Source organism: Neopelma chrysocephalum, unplaced genomic scaffold, assembly GCF_003984885.1.
Source record: "Neopelma chrysocephalum unplaced genomic scaffold, ASM398488v2 Primary Assembly neopelma1_67, whole genome shotgun sequence".
Classification (NCBI taxonomy): domain Eukaryota; kingdom Metazoa; phylum Chordata; class Aves; order Passeriformes; family Pipridae; genus Neopelma; species Neopelma chrysocephalum.
In genome coordinates, this window is record NW_020897726.1 from 9,316,305 (window position 1) to 9,331,420 (window position 15,116).

The 15,116-nt window shown below is 38.5% G+C and overlaps 1 protein-coding gene across 13 annotated transcripts in view; it reads left to right on the top strand.

Annotated features, from left to right (window-relative positions):
- HDAC9 (histone deacetylase 9) overlaps nt 1–14,640 on the top strand; it is a 462,804-nt gene extending 448,164 nt beyond the window's left edge. For all 13 annotated transcript variants that reach the window (XM_027684600.1, XM_027684601.1, XM_027684607.1 and 10 more), the window contains one exon: nt 8,159–14,640. In XM_027684600.1, coding sequence (XP_027540401.1) covers nt 8,159–8,198 — 40 coding nt within the window. In that variant the 3' untranslated portion in view covers nt 8,199–14,640. The remainder of the gene's footprint in view (nt 1–8,158) is intronic.
- Nucleotides 14,641–15,116: the final 476 nt, after the last annotated feature.

The following is a 15,116-nucleotide window of genomic DNA, read 5'->3' on the forward strand; positions in this document are numbered from 1 at the left end:
GAGCTGTGGGTAGGCAGAGCAGTGGTGGGAGTGGAGCCAGAAGGGTCCATGGCTCCTACATTGTGACAGCTTCTTATTTAAATAAATTCTTCTTATTTGCTTCGGTTCTTGCTTCCCACGTTGGATCTTTTAATCAGAACTGAACTGATAGGCACCCAGGGGACTAGTGCAGTGCTCAAAGCTATGGATGTGTTTGGGAGCGAACATCTCTTACAACAGTGGGAACACTCATCTGTCAATTAGTTGAGAGGCATAGCTCAAAGGGAGACATAGGGAGAAGAGCTAGCTAGTAAAGTTCACAGTATTTTCATAATTACCTTTCCAATTGTAATTGTAGTTTTAATATTCTATAGCTATTCTTGTGCTAGTATTATTGCAAACAAATTCACAAAATCTTAGAGAGGAATCCATGATGAGCACAAGATGTATTTTAGATTTGTGACTGTGCTAATCAGTGCTCAGCTAAGGAATAATGTAAGAGTTTCCATATAAATTTCTAACAGTTATGAGACACTTCTGCTGCCTTGGGACAGAAAGGTACATTTGTGTTGCATAGCTCTGAAATATAAAGAATTTTACTTAAAGTGTTGGAACTAATGTAGTCAAATAAAGCAAAGCTTTAAATTGTTTGGAAAAGGGTGTGGTTAATTCTGTATGTTTTTACATTGCTGAGAATAACCAAGAATTGTGTTTGTTATGTGCCTCCACTCACTTAAAACTACAGCTATTGAAAGCAACTGCTGATCCTATGTGATTTGAACAAAATAACCCTTTAGCTAATGCTGCACTTAATTATTGTACTTTTTACCTACCAACTGATAACCTGTGACAGTTTCCACCCATTCTGAAAACAGAATTTCAGGGCAGAGCTGAGAAAAATGGAAAAAAATAGATGCGCTGAAATGTACACAAGTGGAATTCATGTGGCTGCCAGATTCATTACACTTCATCAGTTCTGGACTCTTATAGGGACCATTCCATCGTGATGAATTGTTTTGTGGAAAAATGGCTTCGTTTGAAATATCTTCTGTGGTGCTGCAGACATTTGTCAGCAGCACAAAAAAAAGCCTGCGTGCACACGTGTTCTGAAGTTTGCTTCCACATTTGTTACCCACAAAGAGGTCACATGAAGCCAGATTGCCATCAGAGAGTGACAGGACAACAAAAGTGCTGTCCCCTTGGACCGAAATTGATAGTTAGGTTTCTGAGGCTTCTGGGCATCATTGTCTTTGTTTTCTTCCTGATGAAGATAAGGAAGAATATGGGATCAAAAATGGCCCCCCTAAGGGTCTGATTCTGAGGGTTGTCTGAACTGTGGGGAGACCTGAGAGGACCTGGATGCACTTTGAAAATGAATGAAAGTCCATCATGGGATGTCCAGGGACTGATTCTGTGACATTGCACACTTTTTGGTTCTGTATGATTTCATTCATTTCATATAAGCATTTCATAGGCACATACCAACACAAACTGCAGTAAGGTAGAGATGAGTTCAACCTTGCTTTTTCACATTTTTTAATGTTTGTTGTAATAAAGGACTATGTATGCAATTCTTCTCCATCCACTTCCTATGGCAAACACAGGGCTGCAGGGATGTGAGAAGTCATGTGGGGTCTCAAGCCCTCTTGGTAAGACCACCTTAGATGCGCCCTTCCCCCTACTGTTGTGGGGGTCACCTTTTGAAGACCCGTTGCAAGCTTTTACATTGAGTGTTTGTTTGGGAAAGTTGTTTGTGACAGGTAGGGTGGGATGAGAGCAGAAAGCACTGTGGCTGACAAGTTGGCCTGAAGGGCTCCTTGATTACACCAGGAGTCCATTTACTTCCTCTTAATTCCCACCACGGTCAGCCAGGCTGATAGTTCTGGCCTGCAACTCTAATCCTGTTTACTGATTTGATGGTAAAGATCCTGTTGACTTCAGATCTAGATGGTCAGGCCTCCAGATGAAGAGAGCAGCAGCTAGAGTCTCTTTGTGGGAAACTCTTGCCAGTTTTGTTGGAGGATATATTGGTGTTTGGAGTGAGATGACTCACTTTAAACTCAGATTTTGGGTAAAGGAGCTCTTTTCTTGGCCAACTCATATCTGACTCATTTACCACTGATGAATAAAGGATAAAATGCTCCTGGCTAAGGCCCATATTAAGTATTTCTATTTCTTTCTTCTCTCCTTCTTCCTTTTCTTCAAGTGACAGTGCTGATTACTTTTTTACTTGATTTTCTCTGGCGGGGTAAATGAAGAAAAACGTGAAAAGCTGGTATGCTTTTGGTGTTTTATTTTACCAAAGCACAACTCTGCATTTTAAGGTCCAGTTGAATCTTGATTATAGACTTCAGAAGAGAACAGATATAGAAAAAAGGGTTTGTGGATAGGAAAGAAAACATGTATGATGCTAACACAGATTTAAATACAGATGCAATTAAAGGAACAGGCATGCTCTATAAAACATTTCTAACTACCAAAACTTTAGTGTGTTGATAACTGTTTATTCCCTATGTGAGATACAGATTTAGCTGATTAGAATTTTGCTTTGGCCAGACATCTGTTTCAGAATCATGCTGTGAAAATACTCAGTACCCTGCTGTCTCTGATACATTGGAGCTTCTGGATGTTTCTTCTTAAAATGGAAAAAAGAAAAGGGTGTGGAGGGAGATCTCTTGCACTTACTATTTTTACAGGAAACAGTAAATCTTGAGAATGACATTTATCAGAATTTGACTTTATGGCTCTGATTCAGCTGAGCATAGATTTTACTCAAATGGAAATTAAAACAAAGTGTAATTTTTACTCTTAATGTTACAGAGCTACCAGTTGCAGTTTCAGTCACATTGCATTATATTATATGCTAGAGCAACTGGTTGAATCATGGGATACAGCTAGCCACCATTTAGGAACACTTACTGTATTTGTATATCAACTCATAAAGCTTCACTTGGCATTTCATTATTTGGATATCTACCTCAGCTGTGCTAAGTAACCTGCACCTACCTGGCCATACCCCACAGGATCTGCCATTCCCCAGGTCAGCCTGCAGCCTTATCTTGCCCACCTTTCTCTCATCCTCCAGTGGTGGTTGCATAAGGAAGAGAACCAGGAGTTGAGGAGATTGAGAGCCAGCCTTGCCCTGGTGAGTTGATAGATTTCAACAGCTGTGTCTGACCCAGCCTTTGTAAAAGCCTGCAGGATACATACACAGGTATAAACTTTTCAGTACTTTTTTTAACCAGCTTACACCTTTGGTACTTGATAGTGAATTCCACAGCCTCATGAGGCATTGTACTTCTTTTTCTTTGCTCTAAACTTATTAACCAATAAAATCACATGGGAACCCCTAGTTCTTGTATTGTGAGAAAGAAAACCAGCGCTTTACTTATAATCTTTGCCCATTTCTGGTTTTAAAGGCTTCAGCTTCTCAAGACTCTGTATTCCTCCTGGTATGAAAATATTTTCTCACCTCTGATGATTTTTGCCCCTCTCTGTGCAAAATTTTCTTAGTCTTTAAGAGAGGAAGTGAGAGTTGCATGCAGGAGTTGCATGCACATTGGAGCTGGGCACATTGAGGATTTACAATGTAGCTTTTATTGGGGATTTTTTGTTTCTGTTGCTCTCTGCTCCACTACCCTTAATTCTGAGCTCTCGGTAGCAGCCGTCCTTGTTAAAACAGTTAAAGCTGTCCTCCCCCGTTTTGGGTATTCTGTGTTTATTTAGCTTTTCCACTCAGCAATGGTGTTATGGACCTTAGAACTGACTAGTATTGGCACTTTGTCATGATCAGCAAACATTATCACCTAAATCTACTGGTAGTCAGCCTAGTCTTTTTCAGATACTCTGTAGAATCCCTCCATGGTGAATAATGAAAATTATTTGCTGTTTCCTACTTTTGATGGATTGTTAATCTATAAGAGGACCTTCTCTCGTGTGCTGGATTCCTCAGAGCACTTGGATGAAATTGTTGGAAGACTTTCTTTGTGCAGGGATGTCACTTGATCCCTCTTCCCTAATTTCCTTCATAAACTTCTAATAAATTTGCAAGGCTTGCCATCTTTGTAAGTGTTAAGACCTAACTCAAATTACTGTTACCTACATGCCTATCACTACTTTCAATTTCCCCATACAGGCTTACTGTATCTCCTGTAGTTTCCAAAAGGGGAACTGCATTTGTTGCCTTCTCTACCTTTTGCACGGATGCTGAGTTCAGCTTTAGAATATGCTCAAAGACTATTTCTTTAACAGCATCCTAATCACGTTCCCCTGGAACTTAGCAGACAAATATCATCTGCTCTTAGAAATTGGGCAATGTTTGATATATCAGTTTGTTCTGGTGCTGATTCAGTTTAAGATAGTTCATCTGCAAATAATAAAATCTCCCTGACACTTCTCTAGTGAACTCAGATATAAATAGTTCATTTTGCTTTTGTGGTCTACCTTCCTTGATGCTCCTTTTATGCTTTGATCATTTCTTCTGATGTATTTTGAAAGATCTTTTTATTATTAACTTTTGTGCCTTTAACATGTTGCTCTTCAGACTCTCCTTTGTTCTGCTTCATTGAGGATTTACATTTAACTTGCCAGAGTTTATATTTTATTTAATTTGCCTTATTTGGACATTATTTCCTCTTTTGAGAGTATACGTGTAGTTACTTTATTCTGCTCTTAAGCTAAGATAGTTTTTACTTTTAGTTCCTTTCTCTTTGATCCATACTAAGTCCAATTTTACTAGAATCTCTTATATAATATCTTTATATGCTCTCCAAATCATCTCTATGGTATAGAAGTGTACCTCTTTTTTCCCAGCTCTCTGCTACCAGAGGATCGCTTTTCAATTACAACGATCTTCCCAGAGACAGCTGAGTTAAATTAGGAACAGATTATGGCATAAAACAGCCATACCGTGCCAGAAAATCTATCTTTTGTTCAGCAGTTTCTGTGACTTGGAAACATACCTTGAATTTTTAGTTTTATGTGTGTGATGATGTAGCTAAGAGGAATCTCTGTAATTCTAATTTTAAAAAAAGGGTAAGAGAAACATTTACTTTTTTGGATGATGTTCTGAGTTTATCTATATTCTTAAATATTAACTTTTTAAATGGTGGATATTAAGTATTTTAAATAATATTCTCATAAATAACATTTATTCTCAATTGCCACAGAACAATATTTAAGATGTCACATGTTTTTCCAGATTTTATCCATATGGTAGGATTTTTACCTCATCTATTTCTCTTGTTTTAAGGTTTAAACAGAGTCATTTTCTTTAGCATTAACTGCAAAGAGACTACTTCATTCTGCCATGGTCAGAATTGTACATATAGAGAGCTAAAGGTGAGCACTCTTCCCAGCACATCAAAATCAAGAGGGCTCAGCTCCTAGGGACTTGCAGTTTAAATGAGCCACAGTGAAGCCTTAGAAAAAAATCACACTTGTGATTCTACAATCAGTAAAGTCTCAGCTGTTGTATTTCTGAATCTACTGACCACATGGAATTAGTTCAGATCAGACCTGAACTCACAGCTGCGTCTCGAGGAACCAGTCAGAGCATACAATACAGGATAGGGGGGTTTGCCTGTTTTATGTTTTTATGCCAACTTCCTGTCAGCTACAGGAAGACTCACTGAATTGATGTAACTAACAGTGACAAAGCTGAAGTAACATAAATTTGGCCTGTCAGACTCTGCCCCCTCGATTTTTCTTTTGAGAACTTTTGATTTTGGCAGAATGGGTATATATTGATTCACTGCTCAGTGCTATGGGACTTAGAGTGTTTTTCTCTATATGCTGAGGGCCCTGAAACTGTGCTGGCTCTCACATAAAACTCTGGCCTAAGCTGTTATCTCATAAAAATACATGTTTTTAATGATAAGCCATTGGAAAGATCAGTGACTTCTCTGACATGAATAAAATGAAGTTAAAGCATATACATAAGTCTTCAAAAGGAGACTGAAGAAGGCTGTGAGAGTACCCACACCGAGAGACAACAGCTGGATTGCCAGGGCACTCTAACCTCCTCTCCTTTTCCAAAAAGGACCTTGCACCTGCCACTCGCTTATAAAAATCTTTATTGGTGCTTTCACTCTGGTTGATGCAGAATATTGACCTATTGTTGGAATATATTGGAATATAGCACTGGATGTCTGAGTGCTTCCTGGCACTCAGAAGCACCCTTGTCAGTGAAAAATTTCCCAAGAATAAAGCCCTGAATAAGATCCTCTCAGTTGCACTGTGGTCAAGAGAATGTCAGTCCCAGAAGCCAAGTACATGTGAACAGACTGTTGCATGTACTGATTCCCTAAGTTCTTATAAATAGACCAAACTCCCATTCCCACTTCTAGAGGTTTCCCAGAGCTTCACTCCTTCCTGCTCTGCCAATCTCCAATTGAAATCTATTAACAACTATTGCTTCTCATTCGCTTACTCACAGCAGAACCTAAAAACTGAGCTGTCACCTGCTTCCAAATTATCCTCTTTCCTGACAGACATAAGGTTCTGGATGTTTAACAAGGGCTTATTGCACTTCCGTGTTATGCCAGAGGATGTTCAGGTTTCCCAAAAGTGGCTGGAGAAAGTGGAGTGTGTGATCAGCACAACGGCAACATACACCATCAGTATGAATTCCCCACATGGTGCGTGATCCTTTGTCACACCTGAGGACCTCAGCAGCAGGTTGGGCTCCATCCCGCCCTGGCTGCCACTGTGTGGTCTGTGCTGTAAGCCAGCACAATGCAAGAGGGTAAAAAGAGAGAATGCAAGAGGACTTCACCTCACCTCTCAGGAATGAGGGAGCTGCAGTGGTTACTGTACATAGGAAACATTCTCCACCGTGTGGTGAGGAACAAAAGATTTGAGATTTATAGATCAATAATCTTCTAGGTTCAATACCCTTTGGAAAGTGATTAGTCTGAAAAACATCTTCTTTTTCATATATCATTCACCTGACATATTTTTCAACATGCTAGCTGTGATCATTCCAAATCATGAAGGAATAAGCTGTATAAAATCATTTAAAGACATACTGCAGATTTTTTCATTGGGAAAGACTTTAATAAATTCCAGATTCATTTAAAATTCTCTGGTCTCCTTGCTGAATAAACTATCAAAGCCCAAGCAAGCCGCCATTAATTACTTTTCTTTTCCATGGGATCTCATGTGTTTGTGCTTTCTGAGAGATTTTTTAATGAATTCAGTTATTATACTGGCTTACAAGATTATCTGGTAAACACTCCATTTATTAATTTACATTTACGTTTTGTTCTCCCCTCATTTCATAATTACTTGAAGTTATTATTTTAAAGGAGTTCTTAAACTCATGTATCATATGGTATTCTGACAGACTGATATGAAAAATGATTTCTGTCCAAATTCTTTGCCCTTCAATAGTGAGGTCTTGCAGTGATCTCAAAAGCTTTTCATTTTGTAATTGCCATGATATTCCTCAGGTGCAGCAGTTTGTCAGATACAAGGAATTACAAGACTTTACGCCAGGTCATCATATGTGTCCTCATTATTTTTTTATTGGTTGTCTTAGAGAGCTCATCCTGCCCAAGCTGAATATTTCCCAGAAGTTTTCAAGTAAAATATACACATATAGTCTGATTTTATATTATAATAGATACATTCTCTATGGTAGCTATCTGCTGATCAGGTTCAGAATTTAGTCTCAAAAGTTGCAGGCCGGCAGGCAATGCATTTGTGAAAGAACAAAATCAAAAATTAGGAGACTGGAGAAGAACCTCAGAGGAAACACTGCTCACTACTTGGTTACTAGTGAGCTATTTTGCTTTAATGGTATGGGCCCACTTGAAAAAATAAATGCATGTATTTTTAGTTGCAAAAGCTTGTAAAAAAAAGTATCACAGCTATTTTTTTCATGAAATTATTTGATTCTATTGACACAAAGCATGTACGTTTCTGGACAAAAAGTTATAAAATATTCTGACATATTTTAATATAAACAGGAACATTTTTGGTGATTGCTTGGATCTAAAATGTTTTTCCACTTGACATTTGTTTATACTTCCTAGGAAAGAAACTCTATTTATGGATAACTGAATAACACAAATAAACATCTGAGAGAGCTGAAAAATCAGCTTTGATTATGCATGAAAATCTACAATGTCATTGTGTACTCTTGTGCTGTATTCTGATTGCCTGTTTATTTTTACAGAGCTGCTGGTGAGCCCATGGAAGAAGAGCCAGCCTTGTGAAGTGCCAAGTCCTCCCTGATATTTCCTGTGGGTGACATCATTGTGTATCCCCCAAAGCACCCTCAGACATGTCTTGTCTGCTTCTTGGGTGGCACAGATCAGATGGAACATAAACACTGGGCACAACACTCTGAATAGCAGCTTCACTTGTTCTTTGGATGGACTTGAAAGAGCCCAAAAGATTCCTTAAATGTAACTGCTACAATTCTAGAGTTGCAGAAAAACGGGCTTGAGAGAAAGAGCCTAGAGCATGCTTTTTATATGCTGTTTGACCCACTCACCAACAGAAATTGTGAAATAGAGTATTGCAAAATTCTAAATGATAGATCATAGATATGAGAATTGCAACAGCCAGCAACATACTCTGTGAACTCCATGAATCACTTTCTGACACTTTTTACTGGGTAATTTTTTTCATACTGTGTTAAATTGTTAATAGAATTTGTTTTCTTTGCTCTGTGTCATGAAGAAAAATCCCCACCCTTATTTTACGTGCCAATTTTTAATCTCCTCTAATGAATTCTTAGCTGAATAAGTGAAAAGTGTTTAAATTATGATGAGGGATTTTAGATAAAGGGAGAGGACTTCTTCTTGTACTATAAGTCCCCCGAAGTAGTGTGCTTGGTGGTGCTTTATTTTCTCTTCCCTCTTCCTGGTCATCCCTCCCCATTTCATGTAATCTTTTCTATCATAAAAACACATTCACGATTCTCTAAAACAAGCGATCTTCTGCCTTGAAAAAAAAGTGCTGTACCCTCTGTAGTTGACAGTAGCGCTCACCATATGTGCAGCAGAGATCAAGTATGGATAGTTTTTCAAATGTGTTTTTAGTTTGTTCTGAAATGTTTCTGCGTTCTGACTCCAAAGCAACGATCTTCAGTAACCGCGTGCAGCTCATTTGAAGCTCAGGTGTTTCTGTGGAGGTTGTGTGGGGTGTTTTTTACAGGTCGTGACGTGAATATGAACTGATTCTTTTATGTAGTCCTGCACCAAGAGAACTGATGTTGCTTAAGAAGCTTCAAAGGGTTTAGGCTTTATTTTAGATCCCCAAAGTGCAGCAAGATCTCCCTGCAATGTGACTTCAGCTGTTTAATTCCATGTTTGAGAACGTTACATAGAGTTGTGCCTTTAGCTGATAATGAACGCTTAAACTGTTACACGTGTTGCCTTACCGTCAGAGAAAGAGATAGGGCATGTATGTAAGAGTACTTCAAATGAACAAAACTCTGCTACAGTAACTTTTATTTTGTTTACAACTTTCTCACTTAATGAACCCCAGAAGATACTGTGAAGTATTAGCTTGCAGTATTTGATAGTTTGCTCAGTCTTTAAAAGAAAGTGATGTTCATTTTTTATATATTTTCCAAATTCAAAAAAAAAAAAAATTAAAGCCATAAGTGAAGACTGTCATGCTTTTTATTCTGAAATCTGAAAGGAACCTTAATTAAAACAAGATTTTGGGGAAGGCCATGATATGAAAGATATGGAACAATATGGTTTCAGTTATAGGCAGACTCAAACCTGTAAATCAAAGATGAAAGATTTCACTCAAATAGAATTATATAATTCTCTTTTGTTATGCAGTCAGACTATATCTTTCATGCATTTGGGTTTGTTTACTATTAGCTTTTTAGTTTTAAAGACTTTTATTACTTATACCAAAGCTCTCCCCTACAAGTTAGAAATCTGAGGCATGCTTTGAAAAGGGAAATCTAAAAAAAAAAAAGAATGTCATTTCCTATAATGAGAAGTAAACTTTTATTCTGAAAGGTTTACTCTAAAATGTATGTATGCCCCTTAGAAAGGGAAATAAAATTCTGACCCTCAGAAAGTGAAATAAAATTCTCCCCCCCATTTACAAGCCAAAACCATGCTTGTTTTAGTAACGCAAAGAGTCCCAGCAGGCTAAATTAACTCCTGGTGTAAGCCACCTTGCCTGACTTCGGGCTGTTCTGAAGGAGTTGTTCACATGACTAAGGCAGTGAGGAGTTCATCCTGCATTTTCAGCAGACTCGTGATGGCAATCTTACTTGCCATTTTCTGCAGTTTTGTTGTAGTCGTCAAAGAAATTTCCCTTCAAGAAAACCAAGGACTATGGCTGATGAGATGGGTAACTTGTAGAGCTTTTCCCGTTTCGAAATAATGGCTGCAAAATTTTAATTGAGTGCATAATAACATCGTTTAAAAATTAATTGAAATGCAAAATCTGATTGTGTCATTAGCTTGCATGAAACTGAATATGAATTGCAACCTGAAATGTGAGTTACAAGCTTTTCCAATCAAAGGCTATATTCTGGGGTGCAAATCAACTAAAGCTGTCCTTTGTAGCTGGAAATGCTTTTAAAATGCCAAAATAATTTGAATTAAACCACATTACAAACTCACACTTATACATTCATACAGATGTAGTCTCAAACAGACATCTAGACATACTATTGGTTGAAGTTAGGATCGTTTGGATAAGCAAATGTGCAAATAAACTGCACACAGATTGTGTCCAGAGCTCTGTTCTCGCTAAAGTCAATAGCAAAATCCTCTTTGATTTCAATGGGAGATGATCAGGCTGTGCTTTTTTTTTTTTTTGTCCTTTAAGTCCAGAACACCATTACTTTTTGATTATGTCATTACAAGGCACCATACAGCCCTGTGGGAAATGATTGAGGCTTATGGTGAATATCAACACTTCCTTCAAAGCAGACCTGGACTTTCTGAGAGGGCAGTTTCACTTGCTGCTGTTTTCTTCTCACAATATTTTTTATTACCATCAATAGCTCCCCATGGATTTGAGTTAAAATATCTTCCATCAATTTTAGTCATACTTCCAGGGAAATATTCACATAGACATTCTTAAAAATGCCCAGTTTTAACTGGATTCAACAAGAAATTGCAAGCATTTCAGAAAGATGCATGAATTGCGTGTTTCAAATGTCCAGATTCAGAGGCTTAGGAACTGTTTTTGAGGAGACATCAGTGTCTCATGTCTCCCATGGACATCTCCCTTAGGCTAGAGGGATTGACACCTCTGAAAATTCATTCCCAGATATTTCATGCTGGCTGCCAAAATATCTACATTTGAGCTTAGATTACATCTAAAAATGAGCTAAAATGCATAAACGAGATGGGAAAAAAGTTGGTTTCTGTGTGTGATTCCATGGAGAAGGTGAAACTGAGGAGGTGGCAGAGAGCATTCAGAGCCAGGGTGACCCTCTGTCTGGTGCTGGTGGTATGAGGGCTGCAGGCAGGCAGAGGGACATCCCACAGTACCCCCACCCCAGGGGAAGCATGCAGTCATTTGCACTCTGCCCCGAATCAAGATGTCCCTGTCACCAACTAGCAGAATGAGAGATGCCTCAGCAGCAAGTACCACTAACATGCTTGCTCCAGTTCATATTCTTCTCCAGTGTTAGGGACTAAATATTAAGATGAATGTGGCTTTTCTTGTATTGTTATGCTTTTCTTGTACTTTTAGGTCATTAAATACTTTTCTTGTATTCTTGGGTCCTTCAGTGCATAGTAGAAACTGAAAACTAGAAGAGATATGACTCAGGATGTGAAGAAAAGAATTAATTTTATCCACCTTAATGCTCTTACCTGGGCTGGAATGAGAACAATCAGGAACAGCAAATCTCAGAACTGCTGTAACCTAAGAGTGTCTTGCACTTCATTTTTGGATTCTGTGTGCAGGAGTTCTGTATGTGCTCATTTGGCTTTAATATAATCTGCAGCAATGAAGTGCTTGATTATATGATCCTTTTTCAGGCAACATTCCTAGTGAATAATCAAAGTTCATGGGAATTTTGCCAGTGTAAAGATGACAGAATTATTCCCTTTTTTAATCATGTACCTTCCTAATTTTACTTTCAGTGAAAATGAAGCAATTAATTCCAAGCAAGTGAATCTGAGAAAAGTAAAATCATTAAACTATCTTAAATAAATATAATAAAAGAAAAAGAAAATGTTATGCAAACAAAGATGGCTATTTCTTTACTTTGCAAAAAAGTCAACAACACGCTGCCAGCTGAATGTAAGTAGCAAAATTAATCCCTCTCTAGAGTATGTGGTATTTTAGTTGGTGTCTTATCTCAGTGCAGCCTCTCTAAAAAGCTGAGAGTCATAACCGGAGATGAAATATTAGAAAGGTTATGCTGCAGCCAACACCAGAGGTCCTGTAGAGAACAAGAATGTAGAGACTAACTAATTTTTGTAGACAGACAGCAGGACACTTTCGGGGCAATGTGTCTGGGACGAAGAATTAGAGGGAACTTTTCCAAAGGCACTGATGGCTGTGAGACAACTAACTCCTATTAGCTTGCAGGAGCAAGGAGGTGCTCTGCGAGCGTTTGTTCTTTGGGAAATGCCCCCTTGTCCCACAAGCATGCCCACACACATGCAGACATGAAGCTTGCTGTACTATTTCCTGTCCTAAGTAGCAGCAGCAGCAGCAGCCAGGTGTGCTGCCCTGTGTGTATACTGTGCATTTGCCCGAGAAGTTATCAACTTCCAGCAGACACTTCATAAGGTGACTGATAGGGGAAATTATTTTTTTTCTCAATAGTGGCCTTTCCATAAGCATATTGGTGCATGGTTGTTTTATGTTTAAAGGTCACAATAGAGCTTTGTGAACCATTGTACTTTTTTTTTCTTTTTTTTTTACAGACTCCATATGGAAGTAAAACAGAATATGTACCTGGGGAGGGGGGATGTAGTGTGTGGAACCTGCCAGGAAAGAATTTCTCTTAAATCAAGTTTCTGCTACCTGCTTTTCATCCTGGATTTGAAGGAGTTTGTGTTCTAAATTGTCATTCAAGATTTTTCTTTGTCATGTCACTTGCTTCGTTTTTATACCTATAATTGAATCCCCTTTTGTAGCACACAGAAAACCACACAAAAAAAGTCTGTCTTTTGTGACAGATGCCCCTGCCCTTGGTGTGGGAATGAGAGTAGCTTATCTTTGTCACTTCTAGCAGCAATTAAATGCTTTTGTGACAGATCCAAACTGGAGCAGTATTTTAAAAGTACAATTTAGCTAGCTGTCTGCTGACTGTTAAAAAAAAAGAAATTGTGAAACTTACATTCCTCTCAAGCCTCAAAAGGGACCCATTTTGATTTTAACAATGTAATATTTTCGCTTGATCCAAAAGTTTTCTCCCATGACATCTTGTCGCTAGCTCAGTTTTAATCCCTAGTAAGTAACACACCACAGAGAGTGAAGACCAAAAAGGATGTTCCAGCAACAATCAATTATATGTCTTCTGGACAATCCTTCATCCTGCTCTGTGGTTCAGCATATTAAAATAGATTATAGCAAAATATAAATTCTTCTGCACCATCAAAGATACTGCTGTTTGGATGTCAATTAGCACACTGTGAGTTGGGCTGTAATTTATAAGGGCTGTAATTTATACAGAAGCCATGCTTCTGAGTGGATGCATGAAACCCGTGGCACTGGTGCTATGCAGTGAGAGTGATTCTGTGCTAAGATCCCCACATATTACCCCCTTCCGATGGTATGTCTGCATGGCCAGAGACACATTGGCTGTAACAGAGCCATAGGATGTCCTGGTTCAAAGAGCACTGAAATCCCTCCTCTAACAGGCTTTGGGTTATATCTGGGAGGCAGCTAGAGAAGAAACCTGAACTTTGCAGTCAGCCACATGAAACTGTAAACAAAGCCCAGGTAACAGATCTAAGCTTGGCCACACATACCTGTTTCTGATACGAAGTGCCAGTTCTGCTTCTAGAAATGTCTGTCTGAAAGAGCACTGACAGTAGTGGATCTATTCTATTGGCTTCACAAGAGTGTAGATGACATGTCTTATGGGAATGGTTCACATGTCTCTTGCTGCATAGTTAACTGCTATTTTAAATTTAATGATTGGCTTAATATTCTAATTTAGAATGCAGTAGGAAAGCATAAAGCAATACCTGGTGAACTCATAACTAAAGCTTTCAAAGCAAACTTACTGCTGTTGGTTTTTACAACACTGACTTTTTGGTCTAGGGACGCACAGCTGAAGTGTCTATTTTTTTCTTGGGAAATTGATGTTGCTATCTGTTTCTACAGTAAAAAACAGTCCTTTTGCTCAGATCTCTAAAAGTTTATCTGTAATTTGTCTTTCCAGGCAGAGCAGATTCTAAGGGATAAAGTATCAGTGGGACTGACCCAAAGGACAACATTTTCAAAGGTCAATAGTAATATTTCCATAAGAGTAAAGGGAACCATTGTTATTATTCCTGATACGTTTTTGTATCTGAAAGCATCCAATGAGTAATGTTAAGTAATATTGTGCTCCAAAACTTTGTTGTTTATAGATATATGAGCTCTGGATTGGCGTGAAATAGTCTTCAACCAAGTTGTTAAAATCCTTTTTGTTTTGTGTTTTGTATAATTCTTTGGCTATAGTCTTGTCCTAGTGTTAATAAAAGCTATTTGAAGTAAGCTCTGTCAATACTCTGAGGGGTTTTTTTGCCTGGTTTTTTTTTTAATCAGTGCTAAAAAGAAGTAGAGCTTTGAACATGCCACCCTGGTTGGATCATAGAATTCTGACTGTTAAAATATAAAGGGGGAAGCATGGTGAAGCTGGAGTGCATAAAAAAGGAACCACAAATGTTAATGTAAAAGTAATGTTACATACCAGGCTAAAACACACACAAAGCAGAGCCCTGGCTCTAACACCAAGCTCCTATTCTATAGTTCCTTTGGCTCATTGTCCTGAGGCGTTGCAGAACACATAATTCTCCTCCCAGTGAAGCAATTTAAATAGTACATGCACTGTTTTGAAAGCTGTAAGGCCCCTAATTTGTGGGAGGTGGGGAGTACCCAGCACGCTGCAGCAACACTCTGGACCACGGTATTGCGCCAGCCCTGCTGCTGTAAAACTGTTACCCTGATAGAACAGACCTGGTTTGAGAAAGGCA